Genomic DNA, 19,975 nt, shown 5'->3' with positions numbered 1-19,975 from the left:
CCGGGGGGGAAACAAAAAAAAAAAAAAAAAAAAGGTGAATAAGGAGTAGCATACATCTTTTATTTTCAAATTCTTCTTCAATAATTAAGTTGTTCAACAAGCTACTACTTTTAGAATTTGCTATTTATGGATAGCAACGATTGGGCATTTAATAAGTATCCTATGTACATTATGGTTTTGTTATTTGTACATGTGGTACAACAATTAAATACCGATTTAATAATTAAAATTAGTAGTTACAAAGCGTGTTTGATGTCAAATTGGTCCTACGCAACTTTATGTGTAGTAAATAGTAATCATTTCTCTGAGTATATTGGCATGCTGTGTATGATTCTAGCTTATTAAGTTTTTGGTTTCTATTGATGTATATTTGGTGGATGTTGCTTTTTTTTCCTTTTGAACTTATGGAATGATTCATCAAATTTTCTACAACTAAATGAGGGAAGAGGTGATCAAAAATAGGTATTTCTTTGTCGACCTGTCTGCTTCTAGCTAAGGATATTTATGAAATTTTTGTACTTTATCCATTTAAAGTGGTTTGTCTTAATTGTTTTTAGTCTACTATACAAATGTCATATGGTGACTCGTTATTTAAGAATTGTCCTCATTTAAGGAATTTGCATAAAAATGTTTTTTGCGATACAACCATAAGACTTGAGAATAATTTAACAAAATTAAATAATGATGAATGTATTAAAGTTATGAGTCGTAACTTGGGAACAGTAATTGAACATTTGCAAGTTCTACGACACGGAAAAGCATGTGAATAATTTAGTTAGATAAGAAAATAAAGGTTATACTAAAATATGACGCGCTAGTCATTACTCGTAAAACAATTGAACAGATGCAAGTTCTCAATCTAGCTAGACTTGCAAATAATTTGGCACATGCAAGTTCTATTAATTTGATACTTAGGCTCATAAATAATTTAACATGATAGTAAAATAAAGATTGTACTAAAATTATGATATGTTCATGAATCACGAGGCACTAAAATGATGCTATTTTTCAAGGGTAAACTACATATTTCCCACTACTTTACATCCCAAATTACTAGGAATCACGTTAGTTTTCAATATTACTTTCTATACCACTTTTTATTCCTAAGATACATGGGTAATAATCCTTAAGATACATGACTCTATTAAAATTTAAAGGAGGGATACATGTTTTAAAAGAGAGGATACACGTTACTTAATTAATTTGAATTAATCGTGGGAGATAATCCCTTAATTGAAGGAGTAAGTTATGGGAGATATAACAACCATAACGTAATTCATGGCTCCATTTCATCATCAACGATTTATATATCAAATTATTTTCTGAACTTCTTCATCTTCTTCGTCAAATTAAGATTCTTTTCAACCTTTAAATTTTCGAATTTTCTTTGATTATGGCGAATATCACAATATTGTTGAGGCATTCCGGTTCATGGGTATGTGAAATTGAATATGAAAACTATAGAATTGATGGAATACTTTTGAGAGATAATGCAAACTACAACAATCTAGTGGATGGTATTTCAGCACAATTAGGAATCGATTGTACTCGAAAAAGAATGGAGATCAGATACACGATGGAAGGCAATGGTGGGATACGTGATACATCAAGCAGGTCAATATGAGGTATAACAAATTAACAAGTAATTCAGATAGCTAGCTATATGATGTCTATTTGACTGATTTTATATTTATTTTAAGGAAATACATGAATATGATAAAGACGTGCCAGTTGCAACAAATTACATACCTATAAGCAATTCAGAAGTTCACAAATCAACTTCACAGAAGCAAGATCAGTTGGAGCCAATCTGTGTACTCCCATTGAGTGCAGTACCTTCAGATACAAACACCAATTCTGAATTTTTAATTAGTGACAGTGCCCTTCCATCTCAAATACCGAAAACCAAAATTGTTGTACGTACATCAACAGTACGTGTTCACAGAGACGCCAGTTCAAAGGAATAGGCTGCCTGGAAGATGGAACAAACCACCATATGTTACTGAATTTGGATCTGGATCAAGCACCAAAGTTGTACCAGATACTTTTTCTCAAATTCATCCATTTCAATCATATTTCATCGTTGGCCCCCATCCGGCCGCTTGAATTGTTTCAAGAATATTCTGTGTGGTTACAATCTGGGCTTCTAAAGTCTCATACCAAGAAGTAAGTATATGTGATTTATTTTTGAGTATCACATATCGTAAGAAACTTATTGTTTGATTTATATCTAGAAACGTATAATTCCAATTTCTTTTACATTTCAGGAAAACAAAGGATGAGCATTATAGGAAGAAAGATTGTGATCTCGATCAACATCTCGACTTTGTTGTCGCATTTGCAAAGACAAAAAAAAAATGATTTTACACCATGTCAGTTGCTGGCAATTATTTGAATGATGAGGTAATTATTTATTTTTTTTAAAAAATTACATAGCTTTTAAGTTTGTGTTGTGTATACAACTTAGATACATGATGTATCTCTTAATATAATTCATTATGTTACTGTTATGATCCTAATATGATATGTATCTCAATAATCGGACATAAATATTCTCATTTTGTATTATGTATCTGGAACAAAATTATTTCTGTCTGTATTAAGACTAACAACAGATTTCATTTTGTAATATGTATCTGATCATCTTCATCAATTTATTATTTTGTTTTTATAGCACATGGATGTTATTTTCTACTATTTTAGGAAGAAGTCAAAGTTCCAATCAAACGGCAATCCCAGATACACTACTGCAATGTGTCATTTTAAGTCCCTCATGGATGAGATTTATCACACGTATAAAGCTCAAGTTCCTGGTCAGAATGCTTTCACCCAAGGAAATTCTATTTGTTCATACATTAAAGGTTTTGGGACACCTGCTGGTATACCTTAGGATCAAGTTGATGAGGTGTATATTCCTGTTAATTGCAAGGAAGAATTTCACTGGGTGCTGGCAGTTATACAACTCAAAGACAGGTGCATCAGAGTTTACGACTCGTGTGTGGCTGTTGGTCACAACTCTTTGATAAAAGCAGAGATTGCTAAGATTGCATTTATTTTGCCTTCTTATCCGACTCTTAGTGGTTTCTTTGACAAATCTGAACGCGTTGACTGGTTGAATCTTAAAGCGTACAATGGAAAAACAGTCTAAGATGCCTTTGAAATTATATTTCAAAGTAATATTGTTCAACAGTCGAATGGTTCAATGTGTGCATTTCTTTGCTTTTTATATATATTTACTTATGGTTAGTCATGATTGTTCATATTACTAATTTAATGTTGATTTTTCAGGGACTGTTGATTATATTGATCAGCTGCATATGCTGAGTATCTGACTGATGGACAATCGATACCATTAACAAATTTTGATGTCAATCTACACCGTTCGAGATACGGTGCACTTTTATGGAATTATGGAAATCAAAAAGCCTCGTTTGGTTCAGTCAGTGATAACGAAGACCCGCCTAAGCCAAGGAACACGTTTGTTGATTCAGATGACATGGAAAAGATTAATATAGATTAGTCATCTGAAGTTTTTTTAGATTTCCCTTTTATTGAACTTGCTAAGGTTATTTTTATTAGATACATTAAGATACGTGGTTATAACGTATCTAAGTCGTTTCTCATTCCCATTTTGTCCTTTTGTAAGGTTATGAACCTATATTTTGATTATCTTTATATAAAAGGTTGCTTAGATTATACATGTAATTTTGTTTATTTATAATAGCTCTTATTAAATTCATGACATTACTTATCTTGTTTAGTATGACATATAGATTTAGTTAAATTTTGATGATCATGAAAAGAATCTGAATTTGTACAAAAGTGGGTCGGTTCCACCTACTATTGAGCAGTGGAGCTGAAATAGTATTCATATGCTACTATTTCATGTATCTGTTCTACATGAATGTTATATCTAATATCACAACCTCTTTACACAATGTGAGTCATATTTGTTACATATGATTCTTTATACGCGTATTCAATAGGATTTCCTAATCAATATCATTGATAAAATCGAATGTATCATTTATGTCAATAACTTATTCTAAACAAAAACAGAAAAATGCCAAAACTTTAGCATACTTGCCATAGAATCCATGGAAAGTCATACCAAATTCTAGAAATAAAAATGATTAAGGAAGAAGGGATACGTGTGGAGTGGGAATGAGATACAAACTTTTTTTGTGATAGGGGAAGGAAACGTTTAATGAAGAAGAAGAAGTAATGGTGGGATATGTGAGGTATCTGTTTTGGGATTGGGGAGGAAAACGGCTGAAAAGAATAAAGAGAAATTAATTTGAATTGTTAGTGTCCTACTAATTGAGGAGATGTAATTTTAAGATAATTATACATCATCATTTTTAAAGGGATTATGTATCTGATTATTTTTTAAAAAAAATATGGTATATTTTTTAAAAAGTGGTATTCTATGTAATATTTTTAAAGTAGAGATAAAATATGTATATATGGTAGTTAAGTTTGTCTAGATAGGTAGTTTTTCCATTTTTCAATTCACCCGTATAGTTGGGCCCTTCTTTTGACCCAACAAACTGAAACAATTAGTCCTTATTTTATTGGGCTAGGCCGCAAGCACACAAAAATGGGCCCTTATTTCGATAGGTTCCTCTAAGGACTCATGCCTGGCGGGGGCGGATCTAGAGGGGGAAGAGTGTTCATCCGAGCTAATTTTTTTTTTTTTAACCGAGAAATCCGTCTGTGATCCGCCCTTTGGACCAGTCACAGCCTTCTAAACTTGGTAGATAATGGGTCTGCCCCTCTACCCTTCTCCACTTAAATACCATCCGAGCTAAATTTATTCGACAAGAAATTATATGTTTTAAATACCATAAACATAAGATTATAGGTGAATTCAATAATTTAAGCAATTCAAATTTCAGAGATTTCAAATTCAAATCTCCACCGCGTAACCGGCTTATCTCGATGGATATAAAGAATTGAAACTGCACAGAGGACCATGTCAAGTAATTAAATTATTGGCAGGTGCTTTTGTCCATATATAATACATGATGAGATCATCCAAAATAAGTACTCCAAGTCTGTAATACGTTTTTTATTAGTAGATATATGACGCAATTTAACACGTACAAAGTTTTTCTTAAAAATTGTAATTTTAAATATATAATTTTATATGAATACATGATTTTTAACCCTTATGATCTTAAATTCTTAATAATGTTATGATATTTTCACGACTATAAAAATATATTTTGAATAAGATGAAAATATAATGTTAAATTATTTTCAAATTGAAAAACAATTTTAAAATGAATGAATACTTTTGTACTTCTTAGACATATCATAGTGACATTTTTATTGTGGTAGTAGAACTTGAAATTTGTAATTATAAACATGACATAGCATTTGTGTAACTGTCAAAACTTATCATTAAAGATAAGTACAAAGTTTATGATTTATTTATTTTTCAAGTTAAAACATTCTTTTAAAAACAAATATTTAGTAAAGGAATTGTATCATCTATAGGAAAGTTAAAAAAAGTCAGGAGGACAGGAGTGAAGTCAAAATTTAAACATGCTTACACAATTTACATATTTTATCCTCCTAGGAGTAGCTCAATTAGAGATAAACAAAGACCCTTGCAATAGGGGGTTGTAGACTTGTAAATAGTGACGAGTACTTATTAATCCTTAATCAGAGAATTCAATTTCAAGCTCTGTTGAGTATGAAATCGTCTTTGTTAAGAAGTATTTTGTCCTTCTTATTTTCTGATGTGAATTTTTTTGACACAAATTTAAATTTAATCAAGTCCTAATATGAATAACGAATATCGAATATGAAAAAAATAAACTTATGCCATGCTGTGGTGGGTATCCAAAGTAGACAAATAAATCATGTCGTTGAAGAAAGAAAATAAAAAAGAAACAGAAGATACAACATATGTAAATCTAGCAAATTAAAAGTAATTTAGGTGTTGTAAAGGGTCCATCTAAAGATTTATCATTAAAAATAAATTTTAAAAACAAACTGTACACATGAAAGATCTTTCAGAAGAGTCATTTTCAAATTTAATTTACAATTAGAAAATTGTTTAAAGTAGAAGAAAATACTTTATTTTAATTTGTGTCAACATCTTTAAATTTAATATCTAGATATCTGTCAACTTTGGTCTATAATCAAGTCCCTGGCACATCCCCTTTCTACCCATAATAAAAAATAAAATAAATGAGCAGATGATGCATATAATATATTCATACGTGTTGTAATTGAAAGCACTTGAATATAAGGAGAATATAACCGTATATAAGCAGAAATATGCCATACACGCTAATATGAATAATGGTAAAATGATTGTGATCTTTTTATTTTTAACAAAAAAAAAATAGCCTAATTAAATTTAAAATGACAAAAGTTTCTCTTATTATATAAGAGAGAGTTTCAAGTTGAAGCAGACACACACGTCTTCATTGACGTGTTTGCTTCAGCAACAAGTGCATTTTCAAAAATAATAATTTTTGTTCTATTTTAATTTAATAAGTGTATAATTTTTTTCAAAATTATGAGACCTAATGTACAATTTTCTTGAAATTATGAGACCCGCTTTTGTTATCTTTAGTTATAGTTTTATTATTTTGAATGTTAGTAAAACTCAATGGACCTCTACGTGTAAAAAAAAAAAAGAGATGATTTACTACCATACAAATATATATTATATTTATTTCAAAGTAAAAATTTAAAATCATTTGATCAATACCACTTAAAATTTAGAAAGATTAATAATATTTATCAGATATTTATTTTATACTTAATGAGATGATTTCATATTATTTTATTAATATCATTTAAAAAATAAATTTGTGAACAAATATGCACAAGGTTTTTGTAACTAATCTTATATCCCGACTGGATTCTAACCAGACCAAACTGTCATACAAAGCATATCTTATTACTTGGACTAAATTTTAAATTTTGATTCAATCACTAATATTAATATGACTCATTTGGCGGGTGAACAAGTAATTCGAGAATTAATTATTTTACTTTTAATCTTTGGATAAAAAAATAATATAATCTCAAAATAAGTTATTTTGAGATTTTATTCCAATCAAGCTTTATATAAATTCCGAAATAGTTATTCAATGCTTTCATACCAAATGATCCCTCAGTCCCTCACTTTATTGGTTTAAACAGGATGCCTTATTGCTTATTTTTAAAATTTCAGTTCCTAGTTTTCTTATTGATAATTGTAGTGTTTATATCAAACTCACATGATAATTATATATGTCCATCAAAACATTAGGATATCACTTTCAATAATGACTTTATAGTTTGTGAGGCAGTGTGTCGGTTGTTTGGAAAGATAGCGAATTTGGATTATGATCGCGTAATGCAGCTCATTTGGGGTGGCACCGTAAACTTAATTTTTTCCTTTCTCCTTTGAAATTCAAACTCGAGATGATCAGAGGTGAGTTTTTCTCAAATCGTCTAAGAAATATCGAATTAAATCGAGTTAAAATTAAAAAAATAACGGAATTAGTTCATTTCATATTTAGTGCACATTTTTAAAAAATCAAAAACTAAAAATCGAAGTAAAGTTTGATAAAATCGGATCGAAGAACCAAACGCCCACCCTTAGCTCCCACCACTTGGATCCAAACAGCCTCTTAAACAACCATCCTTTAATTGTATATTTTCGCTAATAAAATAAATTGACAGTAAAACATTTCCTAACAAAGGTGGCAGTATCCGAGCTTTAAACTCGAGATCTATTTAAAGATGATGAAGATTACTTACCCGTTACCCCATCCTTGGTTATTACAGAGAGCAACTTGATCTGCATATTCTACACTGAATTCTGCTAAATACCAGCTTCCTCTCAATCCCCGCGTTAATAATTGAAGTATATCAACCGTTCACATTCTCTCCCGTCTTCTTCGCCCTACCACAGACATTTACAGAGGTAGTAATAGTAGTAGTACCTTTCAATAGAGAAGGAGAAGGAGAAAACAGAGGAATCAAGATCCAAAAAAACCCAAAAAAATGGGGTCTCTTCCACCACCATATCAGGACTTCTTTCATCACTCGGCAAAGCAAGATTCAATTGACCCAGATCAACTTCTTAAACTCTTCAAAGCCCAGCAGAATTATCTCAATCATTTCTTTCAAAATCTTGATCTTTCCCAAACTCTTAGTTTTACCCAAACTCTCCTTAATGCCAAAGGTACCATTTACTTTACTGGTGTTGGGAAATCTGGGTTTGTTTCCCAGAAAATCTCACAGACCCTTGTTTCTCTCGGTATCAAATCTGGGTTTTTATCCCCTGTTGATGCCCTTCATGGAGACATTGGCATTTTGGATCCACAAGATGTTTTGGTTATGTTTAGCAAGAGTGGGAATACGGAAGAATTGTTAAAGCTTGTGCCTTGTGCAAAGGCGAAACGGGTCTTTTTGATTTCGGTTACATCGGTAAAGCCTAATTCTTTGATGGGTGTGTGTGATCTGAATGTGCATTTGCCTCTAGAGAGAGAATTATGCCCTTTTGATTTGGCACCTGTGACGTCTACTGCAATTCAGATGGTGTTTGGAGATACCGTGGCGATTGCTTTGATGGGGGCGAGGAATTTGAGCCGGGAGGAGTATGCTGCCAATCACCCTGCTGGGAGGATCGGGAAAAGTTTGATCTTCAAGGTGAGGAAGAGTAATATCATTCCTTTCTTCTGAATGCTCACTTGTGAAGTGTAATCTTTTTTTGCTGTATTTATTGTTGTTCTGAAGTAAGATCTAGGAAATATTCGCTAAGCTGAAGGTCTATCGGAAACAACCTCTCTACCATCACAAGGTAGGGGTAAGGTTTGCATACACACTATCTTCTCCCGATCCCACCTGTGGGATTATAGTGGGTTTTTTGTTGTTGTTGTTTCTGTTGGGCCTTGGAAAAATGACTTGGGAGATACAATATTCTTGGTTTTATGTACCTTTATGTGTATGATTTGCTTAGTCGTAGCTTTTTATATTTTTGCAAATGCATGGTAATCAGTCCAAATCCTGGGTGTTGGATGGTTATTTATTTGTCCAAATCTTGGCTGTTAGAAGGTTATTTTAAGTGTTAATGCTTGTGTTTTATTAAATTGCAATAGGCAGTTATTGTCTGTTGCAATTGATGTGAGGGCGAGTTTAAGGACTTGTTGGATTCTGGTATCTTTTTTTTTGGATGAGGTGGATTCTGGTGTCTGTTTGGTTCTTTCACCCTCAATAGAAGATTATAGCCCCCCAGAAACTGTTCAAAGAATGCCTAATTGATTTTCTCATTGTCACGAAATCTTTTGATATACAATGACTATTGATTGGTTAGCTGCCTTAACTTTAATCCGTTTTGTGAGAATTGCATCAATTTTTCGTATGTGTTCATCTGGTTGAGCCAAACGGGTATAATAACTTGTGGAAACTGTATTACTGCAACAAGTGAGGGGGTAAAAGTTTATGCAGCTGAAGTTGAATATTCATCTTACTCCTGAGCTTGCCATCTAATTTTGCAGGTTAGAGATGTGATGAAGAAGAAAGAAGATCTTCCAATTTGCAAGGAAGGAGATCTTATTATGGATCAACTTGTAGAGCTGACAAGCAAAGGATGCGGGTGCCTTCTTGTTATTGATGATGAGTTTCATCTGCTCGGCACATTCACCGATGGTGATTTACGTCGGACATTGAAAGCCAGCGGGGAAGGAATCTTCAAGCTTACAGTTGGAGAAATGTGTAACAGGTAATTTCTTACTTGTATCTTTGTTGTATATTTGTGTCATCACCGAAAGACCTTATCAATGGGAAAAAGAACATCTGGAAAAAGAAAAGTAGAAAGGAAGAAAGATATATTGCTTCCACGAAAGACACATAATTCCTTTAGGAATAAAAGAGCAATTCTTCGACAAGCACATTTTTGTTGTGGTTAAACCTTTCTAGCCTTGTACGGTCATGAGCATTTTAATACTTTTGCTGATGTCATGGTAGGGAAATAGATCTTAGTGTTCCATTAACATATGGCGTGGCACTTAATTTTCTTTGGCAGTCAAACTTAGGATCCTGGTGTCATCTTTCCCTTTCCAGAATATCAGTGGCATATTTTATTTTTTCTTTTGGTAACCAATGTAAATTACCATTAACAAACAAAAACCAAATACACCTAAAGAGCACTCAATCCCCTAATCACCCTCTAAGAAAGGTATTAAGAGAGTTATGCGTCATATAGAACTCTAATTACACAAATCTCTGCAACAACCAACTATACTTATTCGCCTTTCTATACTGTTTAACTACCTCAAGTCTATCTACAAATTCCTTCTTAATTTGTGTCACAGACGTATCAGTGGCATATTGTTCCAATAAGAATGTATGCCTTTTTGCATAAAGATCTGCTATAGCACTAGCTGAAGGCAAGATGTAGTAATGATGTCGGTTGATCGGCCACTGTTTGTGCAGCGGTTGAAATGAAGTAATTGATTAATCATATGCAAGTGTCAAGTATCACTGGAGACTCTCATATTTGTCTCAGTGTATTGCTTCAAGCGGGAAAACTGGGCATAGAAATGGCCAATATTACTATATAGAATTCACAAGTTGGGATTAGGCTGCAATTTTGGTGGAATAGAGCAGGAACAATCCCAGCATTTCCACCCTCACCTCCGCCTTCTTCTTCAATACCCCGCAAACAGATAAAGGGCCTGCTTCTTGACCCTCTCTTTTCAAATACCATGCTTGGCTCAAAGTGTGATTGAAACTTGTCTGCTTGTGACATATGCCTATCCCATATCCCTCACGTTTGTTCTGCCTTACTGCTGAACCTAAGTCACAGTGCCCAATCCCCTCCACCACCATCACAGAAACAGTCAAGCGTAGAAATTGGTTGTTTAGTTTTATAGAGCCTCTTTTAACCATCATATGGACTAATTTATTTTTGTTAAACAAATATTTAGTTTGATTTATAAAACAGATCATCTAATTTAGTTCTGTCTTTCAAGCCTGACTAGCATGTATCAGGCCCTGGTTTGTATTCTCTTGTTAAAATTCTTGCATAAGGTAGGATACAGACTTTTGATCCTTGTAAATTACTGTTATAAACATTGCATAAGTCATTGGATATTTCCTGGGATGTCAATATTCAAGTTCCCTCCCAATTAGAATTTGAATTTTGCGACATCACTTTCTTCTTCCTCGTTCAATCCAAGTAGGATGGCGTCTTTTGACTTACCAGATGTGAAGCAAAGAATTATTCTTTTCTTCTGCCTTTTATTTAGCTTATGAAAAAATAATTCGTTGCTCTTCTGCCTCTAAAGCACATTGTTGATAGGATATTTTCTGGCCCCTGACGGTGTTAATAGTTGTAGTAGTAATGATATCATTATACGCTCTTCCTCTGATATTATATGTTCCCTTTCTATAAAAGAATTTTCGTCTGCACTCATCTTTTCTCTGAGAAATTATGTTGGTATATAATTGATTCTGTTTCCTTCTATCTCTCACTATCACATGATGATGCTAAGCATGTGATGCACAACTTTGATATGGGTCTATATTGAAAAAGTAAGATGGCAATGTATATACACTCACACATTAACATAGTTTTTATTGGATGAAGAGTAATCTAATGACACTTATTCCAGATGTTATGAATAGTTACCCTCCGAGATTAAAACATTTCTATACACTTACTTTGTGTTTCAGGAAACCAAGGACAATTGGTCCAGATGCTATGGCAGCTGATGCAATGCAGAAGATGGAATCTCCACCATCTCCAGTCCAGTTCTTGCCAGTTATTGATCAAGATAACGTGTTGATTGGTATTGTTACCTTACATGGACTGGTCTCAGCAGGCTTGTGAAGTTCTTGACATTATCATTAATTCTTTTTGTATATTGTTGGGTTTCTTACCCTATTTTCTTCAGCTGATGTTATTTTATTCCTATAGCAATGATGAATATTAGTAGTAAAATATTATAGTCATGTTATTGGACTTATAGATTGGGCAAAAGCTCTGTACCCTTCATCATTTGTGCCCTGTTACAATGTACAACGAGGGAGAATGTGATAATGATGATCCTCTATTCATTATAGTTTTAATCGAATGTTGTATTTAGAGATCTGTAGCAACTCTACATTGCTGAGAGTGGCTTTTCTTTGACATTGTTTATCAATGTCTTTGTGTTCTATTATGCAAATGATGCTTTTAAAGAGACTTGTTGTCAATGTAACAATTACTAATTCAATTGCGACGAAGTTAAGTGTCAATCATTTTGTAATTTGTTGAGAAACAAATGTATGCGTTTTTCCTATTATTTGTATTGGGGTTCGATTAATCCGTCATTGATGCTGGAAATGTTATCAGATTTTGTTACAAGAGAATATACACGGAGGACCAAATTAATACACTCCCATCCGTTAAAGACCATTTTGATCATTTTCTTATAGAATAAAGCATATAACATATTTGTCATAAAAATAAAAATAAAAATTGTCCTAAGTTATAATCTGATAAAATATCATTTCGATTGAATATTCACTCCTTTTTATTACCTCGATCAGTTCTGCAATATTCGCCTCAAAATTCTGTAACTTCTCCAAAGGAAATGAACGCTCAGTTGAATTCCACACCGGATTTCATTCAAGGTTAGTAAATGGTAAATTCCCCTTCTTCGCCTCTACGGGTTATGTATCTCAATCAATCCGTTCTCCGATGTGCTTTTATTTTGCAGAGAACGCCGCCGGCAGTGATTCCGACTCGAACCCGGACGATTCGCTGGAATATTACGAGCCAATCTCTTCCACCGCTGATGACGATGATTTGCAGATCTCCGATCAGATTCCAAATCATGTTCAGAACTCCGATGATGAAGAGTGCGACGAATCTAGTTATTTTCATCGCCTCCCTAATGGCTATGCGAATTGCGTAGAAAACGAGATATCATCACTGGATCTAAGTGACGAGGATGGTGAACATAAGAGTGAGGTTGAAGAAGAGGAGGAGAGAATAAGAGCGGCGTCTGATACTGCTGTACGGAGAGCGTTCAGAGAGGATGAGAGCCGTCGCAACACTCCATTGACGACGGAGAGTGCAACGAGAGTAATGGAAGCCATGCGTAGGATTTCTTTTGGTGGAGTGGCTCCTGATTGGACCAGCCAAGTTCCGGAGGATCAGTGGATCGATCATCTACAAAGATTGAGACGTCCACCTGCTACTACCTCGACGAACTGAAACCGATTTGCCATTAATTAGTAATTGCGTGAGCTTTACTGCTTTAATATTTTTTGTTGTAGCTCAACTACGGATGTGCTAGCTATTGTTGTTAATTGTTAAAAACTAAGTTGTGGTTAAACCTTTCTAGCCTTCTAAGGTCATGAATATGCTTTAGGATTTTTGCTGGAAATAGATTTCTTAATGTATGATGTTTGGTGGTCAAACATAAAATACTGGTACTATTTTCCCCCTCTCAATATCAGTGTCATTGTTCTAATGGGAACATATGTCTTTTATTATCTGCTATAGCATTAGACGAGGGCAAGAAGATGTTGTACATGCGGATTGACAGGCCAATGTTTGTGCAGTCATTGATAGGAAGTAAGATGATAAATCACATGCATCTTATTCGGCTTTGGAGGCACTGGTGACAATGCCTTGCCTCTGTGGTCACCATATAATATATGCAAGTAGCATTGGAGGCTCTCAGTTTGTCTGATTGTGTTGCTTCAAGTGAGCAAACTGGTGTAGAAATGGCCAGTATTGGTTACTATTTGGAATTCAGAAGTTGGGATTCCGCTGCAATTTTGATGGAATAGAGCAGGAACAATCCCATCAACCTCCCCTCCTAAGGGTAGAAATTGTTTGTTTAGTTTTGTGGAGCCTCTTTCAACAGTCCTCCGTAGTTGATGCTATCTAGTTCATAATATGGACTCATTTCTTTTTGTTGAACAAAGATTTGCGGTAGTATACTCCTTCATGTATTTACACCCACTCTAATTTAATTTACTTCTGTCTTTTAAAACTGACTAGCATGTGCCTTGGCTTATATTCTCTTGTTAAAATTCTCGGATAAGGTAGGATGCATACTGAGGTCTCATGTTCAAATCCCAGCGAAGACAAAAATTCTTCCCATCGCCTTGGTGGACATAGTTACCTAGTACATGTTGTTGGTAGGAGGTGGTAAGTATCCCGTGGAATTAGTCGAAGGGCGCGAAAGTTGACCCGGACACTACTTTCATATTGCTTGTTCAATCGAAGTAGGATGGCATCATTTGACTTACCAGATGAGAAATAAAGAATTATGCTTTGCCTCGGCCTTCAACTTATAACAAAATAATTCTTTGCTTCTGCCTTTTAAGCACATTGATGATAAGATCTTTTGTGCCTCCTGCTGGTGCTAATAGTTGTACTAGTAATGATGGTATTACGCGTTCTTCCTCTGATCTTCTTAACTTTTATTACTGTCACTGGAGAAGGAATTTAGATTAAGAATAGTGTGATGATAGTTCTACCAGAGGTTATAAATAGTTGCCGTCTTGTGAGATTAAGACAGCTTTTATGAACTTATTTGGTGTTTCAGGGAACAAAGGATGCAATGCAGAAGATGCCATCTCCAGTCCAGTTAATATCTTGATTGGCATTGTTACCTTACATGGACTGGGTCTCAGCAGGCTTGTGAAGTTCTTCCCATTGTCACCCACTAGTAAGTTACATGGAACCTCCAGTAAGTTTTCCAAGATAAGTTGTCATATATATATTAGTACTATTACTACTAATTGAAGAGAAGAGGGCAATCAAAACGATCATATGAATATAATTATTACAGCTCTCGAGCCGTGCCTAGTGCGGACCAAAATTCATCCAACTAAAAAGCAGTGGCCTAAACTAACTATTGAATTGCCAAGTAAATATGAAAATGAGCTTTGTCAACTTGTACTTCTTTCCATTAGCAACTATTTTAACCTTCCACGGATGGGAAGGGGAGGAGCTTAATGTGACCGACTGCCCTATTTTTCCTTCTTCTTCTTTAACCTCAAAATGTTTTAAGAAATGGCGCCAACACTTGTCATGAGTACTTGAGCAACAAGTGCGATTCCCCTCTGCCATACAACTTCTTGATTACTTCCTGTTCAAGATTAAATTATTTCAAATGTTGTACCCTTATATTGGATTTGGAAAGAAGATAAATTAGGAGACGAAACTATATCACATTCATATACCTGTGGGAAGGATAAGGTCCATTTTCTGAGCGATGAACTCAAAATTCTGATAGGCTTCTCTGTCTGACAAGGCCCAAGTAACAAAGTTTCAAGACGAGGAAAATCTGAACAAAAGTTTTCAGGGTCAAGACCATGAGGAAATTTCCAACAATCCAAGTGAAATTCCCGTAACATTTTACAAGCATGAATATCCATGTTAAAAGCAACATTTTTACTTTCACAACTCCGTGAAACGAAATGGAGAACTTGTAAACTCGGGACAATAACTTGTATGTTGGTAAAAGAATTAAAATCACCTACGTTCACATAAAACTTCTAACTTAGTTAACACGATAAAACTTATCCCCCAACTATTCACCAAACTCAATTCTCTAATATTAGGGCACTTACTAATAAACTTGGATAGTATTTCTTCACATAATATGACGCGTTCCAATTTCAACTTTTGCAAAGATGAAATTATTCCTTCACCACATAATACATCCTTATCAAGTTCACAATCAGTTAAATGAAGAATAGTAAGACATTTCGACTGAAAAATATAAGGCAAACAGTAATAACAATTTTGAACATATCTCATCTCAATTATCAAATATACTTCATGGAAATCGTTTTCATTGTATCGCGGATATTCATATCATTGAAAAATAGAATGCACAATACTCTTTGTTCAGCATTGAACAACTTATTTTTAAAAGCACAGAGAAAAGAAAGGACTGATTTTCGGAAATCGCTGGTATAATATATAGGATTTTGTTCATGAAAAAGGGATTGATTAAAGTGGAAAGCCAAGTATGATGAAATGTTACGATGCCAATTTTTCGAAACAAGGCGGATATTAAGTAGGTCATGAAAACTAAGGTAGGAAAATATCGAATGAAGAAGATGATCGGGCAATTGCAACGTTAGATCTACTGAATTTTCTGGAATATCTTCAACTGTTTGAGAAATGAGGAAGAGTTCATCATCACCATAGTGTGAAAACTGAAACATTTGCACAAAACCCTACTTTACGTGATGTATCAGAATGTATCTTATATATCAGAACGAGATGTGATGTATACGTTGATGGATGGTTGGGGAACTGGTGGCGCCTGTTTAAGGCGAAAATAGAGGAGAGAGATTTACGGTGAATAAAGATAATGATGAATCAACAGTCCTATTTATGTATTATTTTTATTTGAAATATTAAGTACTATTTATTACTTGTCATATTTTATTTAATCATGTAATCATAATTTTTATAATAAATATTTATAATCATTGATAAAAATAGTTGGATCATGCTTAAGAAAGAATTTTGTATTAAATTAAAAAATGTTAATAAAATATAATCACTCGAAAGAACAATTTTGTACCAAAATAAACACTAATGACATTTTTTATTTATTTTACATTAGTGCTGCCTTGCTGACTGCTACTAAATGTTTTTAAGTTTTTTTTTTTTAAAATAAAAATATCTTTATACTTTGATGATTTGATCTTCCTTTTATTTTTCATTTGCATAGAAAAAATCATGTTAGAAATATCGAATCAAATCAAATTTATTTTAAAAAAATAAAATCAAATTCGTTTCCAAATCGAAGAATCAAATGTCCATATGAGAAAAGTTCAATATAGGGATAATTTTGTCCTAATTACTATTCTCTCCATTCTAATTTATTTATCTTATTTTATGTTGAAATAGTATTTAAATTAAAAAATATGTCAAATATATTAAAATACTTTTTAATACTATGATGTAAAACATATCATGTAGAAAAAGTTAAAAAATTGCTATCTCTTTTAAATCGAACAAACAAATTGAAACAAGAGCACAGTCAGAATGGGTAATTATGGAAATTGAATTGACGCTGCTTCTCTCCCTATTTAACCTTCTACTCTTCTAAAGTATTTCAGAAAAAAATAAATAATTTGGAAGCAGAGGATTATTCCGGTTCACGGGACGTAGTGGTGTAATTGAAAAGGATAACTATTTTTTTTTTTTGAGAAACCCTGTGCTGCAATAGCGATTCAATTGTGCATTTGGTGATTTTTGAGTAAGTTTTACATACTGCCGTCAACCTGTTTGTGAAAATGCCTAAGCGAAGCTATTATTTGACTAAATTCATTATTATTAAACTAAAGTTTCACTGTAATCCAGGGTTTCTGGGGTGATGGCTTTGAGGCGTATGCTTGGGTATTCGGATGGAGAGTTAATGAGATCAGATGCAAAACCCTGCACAAGACTAATGAGACAAACAGCTGGGATCTTTTCTGTTGGAGGAGCATTAGGATTTTGGATTCTTTGCCGATTGCACTATGGTTCGTTTTATATTTCTCCTTCGGTTGTTCTTAATCTTCGTGTTACTTTGGACCTAGGAATTCAATTGGAATGCACTAAATGGAATTTTTATCTCTAAATTTACAACAATGAGAAAATGTGTTTGTTTAATTTATTGATTGATCTCCTAATATTGAGTAGTGTAGTGCTTTTACAAATATCAAATATCTAAAATGGCATGTTGTTTTGAGAAACAAAAATTTAAATTTAAAGGTAAGATTTTTTCTCTAAAGATCAAGTGCTGTTTGAGCTTGTTGCTTTGCAAGAGGATTGTCGCAGTTCATTTACCTTGTTTTTCGTTAATTTATCTTTCAGAGTGTTCTCAAGCTTAGAGTTGCAGCTCCTAGGCTCTAAATGCCACCCTGTATCCTTCTTCTTTCACTGTCATGCTCTACTTATAAAAAGGGTGGATCAATGTAGTAATGGTCGTTTCTTTGTTTGGGTAAAGATGGGCCTAAATAATCCTTTTCACAATATTGTCGTTGCGGTGAGGCAAAGGGGTGAAAAAGAGAGGAATTTGGCAGTAGAGTTGGGTTTGTAAGCTTGTCTTCTGCGGAAGTATAATATAAGAAATACTTCCCGAGGTTAAAGAAGAGAGCGAACTGGATAAGGCAGGCTGGAAGAAGGAAGAGGACAGTGGACTTAAGTGGGAATACATCTGTACATATTCATCATCTAAAGATATATCTTTCATTACAATAGTTATATGATAGGTCGATCTTTTTATTGGAAAACTATGTCCTTGAGCTTAAGGTTTCAGTATCTTCACACTAGTAACCCCATTGACTTCGGCTTTTACTAATGACTTAATCGGCTTCACTGGAACCCATATTGTGACTTGTATGCTGCCCTCCTAGGTTGTGGCAACTTTCTACTCCTCCTGAGTTGTCTTGCCGTATCTAAAATGACTTAAAGCATCCAACCTCTTCGGCACTTCCCAGTCCACAACATACCTTGTCATCTCTTGATCCATCTGAATCACATCCTTGCTGATCCAATGACAAAGAAAGAACACTTTTGTCTGAGTACTGTTTCACGTATTCATTTAAGCAGGAGTTTGGTTCTTGTTGAGCTCTGAGTGTTTGGATCTTTTGTTGCTAGAAAAGCTCTAAAATGCAACAAGGAAGAGACGAAGGTCACCAGGATCAGGGGCGGATCTAGGAGGGGGCTAGGGTGTTCACCCGAACCCCCTCTGCAAAAATTTACATCGTGTATATATATATACCCTTTGGGGTGGCCCAGTGGTTTGGGCTTGGGACTTCCATGTTGGAGGTCTCAAGTTCGAAACCCCTTGCCAGCGAAAGCAAGGGGTTTTCCTTCTGGGTCGAGCTCGTCGCACCGGGCTTGCCTAGTGCGGGTTACCTCTCCTATGTGGTATGCGAGCTATTGCATAGGAGCGGGGGTTTTACCCTGTGCGCACCCAAAGGGTAGCGGCTGCGGATTTCCCTTGTCATAAAAAAATAATAATAATATATATATATATATATATATATTTATTTTTTAATTTTTTTTTTGAATCTCCCAAGCACAAGACTTAGAGGTTGGCTCACTAGTTTAGGAGGTTCAAAATTGGTTCCAAGTTCAAATTCTAGGCACTATATTTTTAATTTTTCGAACCCATTAGTGAATATCCTGGATCCACCACTGACCATAGACTTGGGAATTTCATGTGCTTGCATGTATTTGACATTCTCAGTTTTGATCTTTGTACAGCACCTCAAAGTAGTTGATTGACTGCTGGAATGACTTCTGAATTTTATAGATAAAAAGATTGTTGCATCAATTTCCTACAATCTACAGTTCTTTGTGCTTTTCTCCTTTCAATCCTCTCTCCCTTGACTTTGTTGATTAGTATGAGCTCTGAAGGGCATGCTTCTTTTAATTAGAAGTTGTTGTAGATTACCGCGTCTTGATTATACATGTTATTTCTTTTCTGATATTGCATGTCGTACCCTAATAATACAGGTCCTAGAATCACAGTTCCTAGAAGTCTTAGATGGGCAACTTGTGGGGCTGTTACTGTGAGCTCAAGCACCGCTTTGCTAGTTCGTCTATTCAGTCCTGAATGTGAACCACAAAATATAGCTGCCTACGACAAGAAGGGATGATGTTTCTTTTCTTCAGAGATCAGTATGTAAAAGTTTTACAGTAAAACTGAGGCATGATGTCCTATTTAATTCTTGTCCAAGTTTTTAAGGATTCTCCTTCCACAGGCATAACGCATAAGGCTGCGTGTGTTAGCCAGTGGAGAACGACCAGCGTTTCAATGCTAAATTATTTTCTCACTGAGGGCCTATTATATTTGCCACTATTATTTCAATTGCTATTGTGTAAAAATGCTGCAAGCACTCGAGAAGTGATGCTTAATCTGGCTAAGAAATAATAATAATATATATATATATATATATATATTTATTTTTTAATTTTTTTTTTGAATCTCCCAAGCAC

The 19,975-nt window shown here is 34.2% G+C and overlaps 3 protein-coding genes across 3 annotated transcripts; all 3 read left to right on the top strand.

Annotated features, from left to right (window-relative positions):
* Nucleotides 1–7,711: 7,711 nt before the first annotated feature.
* Nucleotides 7,712–12,198, top strand: LOC102605498 (probable arabinose 5-phosphate isomerase). The gene is made up of 3 exons (XM_006364315.2): nt 7,712–8,664; nt 9,513–9,736; nt 11,692–12,198. Exons 1-3 carry the CDS (start codon nt 8,017–8,019, stop codon nt 11,846–11,848), a joined length of 1,029 nt encoding a protein of 342 aa, XP_006364377.1. The 5' UTR covers nt 7,712–8,016; the 3' UTR covers nt 11,849–12,198.
* Nucleotides 12,199–12,466: 268 nt separating this feature from the next.
* Nucleotides 12,467–13,500, top strand: LOC102605162 (uncharacterized). Its single transcript, XM_006364314.2, has 2 exons — nt 12,467–12,633; nt 12,720–13,500. Exons 1-2 carry the CDS (start codon nt 12,594–12,596, stop codon nt 13,217–13,219), a joined length of 540 nt encoding a protein of 179 aa, XP_006364376.1. The 5' UTR covers nt 12,467–12,593; the 3' UTR covers nt 13,220–13,500.
* A 3,517-nt stretch (nt 13,501–17,017) lies between these two features.
* Nucleotides 17,018–19,838, top strand: LOC102604825 (uncharacterized). Its single transcript, XM_006364313.2, has 3 exons — nt 17,018–17,243; nt 17,348–17,508; nt 19,493–19,838. Exons 2-3 carry the CDS (start codon nt 17,361–17,363, stop codon nt 19,633–19,635), a joined length of 291 nt encoding a protein of 96 aa, XP_006364375.1. The 5' UTR covers nt 17,018–17,243; nt 17,348–17,360; the 3' UTR covers nt 19,636–19,838.
* The last annotated feature ends 137 nt before the right edge of the window (nt 19,839–19,975 follow it).

Source organism: Solanum tuberosum, unplaced genomic scaffold (genome assembly GCF_000226075.1).
Source record: "Solanum tuberosum cultivar DM 1-3 516 R44 unplaced genomic scaffold, SolTub_3.0 scf00489, whole genome shotgun sequence".
In the NCBI taxonomy this organism is placed as follows: domain Eukaryota; kingdom Viridiplantae; phylum Streptophyta; class Magnoliopsida; order Solanales; family Solanaceae; genus Solanum; species Solanum tuberosum.
Note: the sequence above shows the minus strand (reverse complement) of the source record. Positions and strands in the feature narration are given on the sequence as shown.

What these genes read in the sequence shown, in the direction of transcription:
- LOC102604825 (XM_006364313.2), top strand. Translation starts at nt 17,361, where the DNA reads ATGGCTTTGAGGCGTATGCTTGGGTATTCGGATGGAGAGTTAATGAGA. An exon ending in TCTTTGCCGATTGCACTATG is followed by an intron (nt 17,509 to 19,492) that starts GTTCGTTTTATA and finishes CTAATAATACAG; the next exon opens with GTCCTAGAATCACAGTTCCT.
- LOC102605498 (XM_006364315.2), top strand. Translation starts at nt 8,017, where the DNA reads ATGGGGTCTCTTCCACCACCATATCAGGACTTCTTTCATCACTCGGCA. An exon ending in GGAAAAGTTTGATCTTCAAG is followed by an intron (nt 8,665 to 9,512) that starts GTGAGGAAGAGT and finishes CTAATTTTGCAG; the next exon opens with GTTAGAGATGTGATGAAGAA. An exon ending in GTTGGAGAAATGTGTAACAG is followed by an intron (nt 9,737 to 11,691) that starts GTAATTTCTTAC and finishes TTTGTGTTTCAG; the next exon opens with GAAACCAAGGACAATTGGTC.
- LOC102605162 (XM_006364314.2), top strand. Translation starts at nt 12,594, where the DNA reads ATGAACGCTCAGTTGAATTCCACACCGGATTTCATTCAAG. An exon ending in CACACCGGATTTCATTCAAG is followed by an intron (nt 12,634 to 12,719) that starts GTTAGTAAATGG and finishes TTTATTTTGCAG; the next exon opens with AGAACGCCGCCGGCAGTGAT.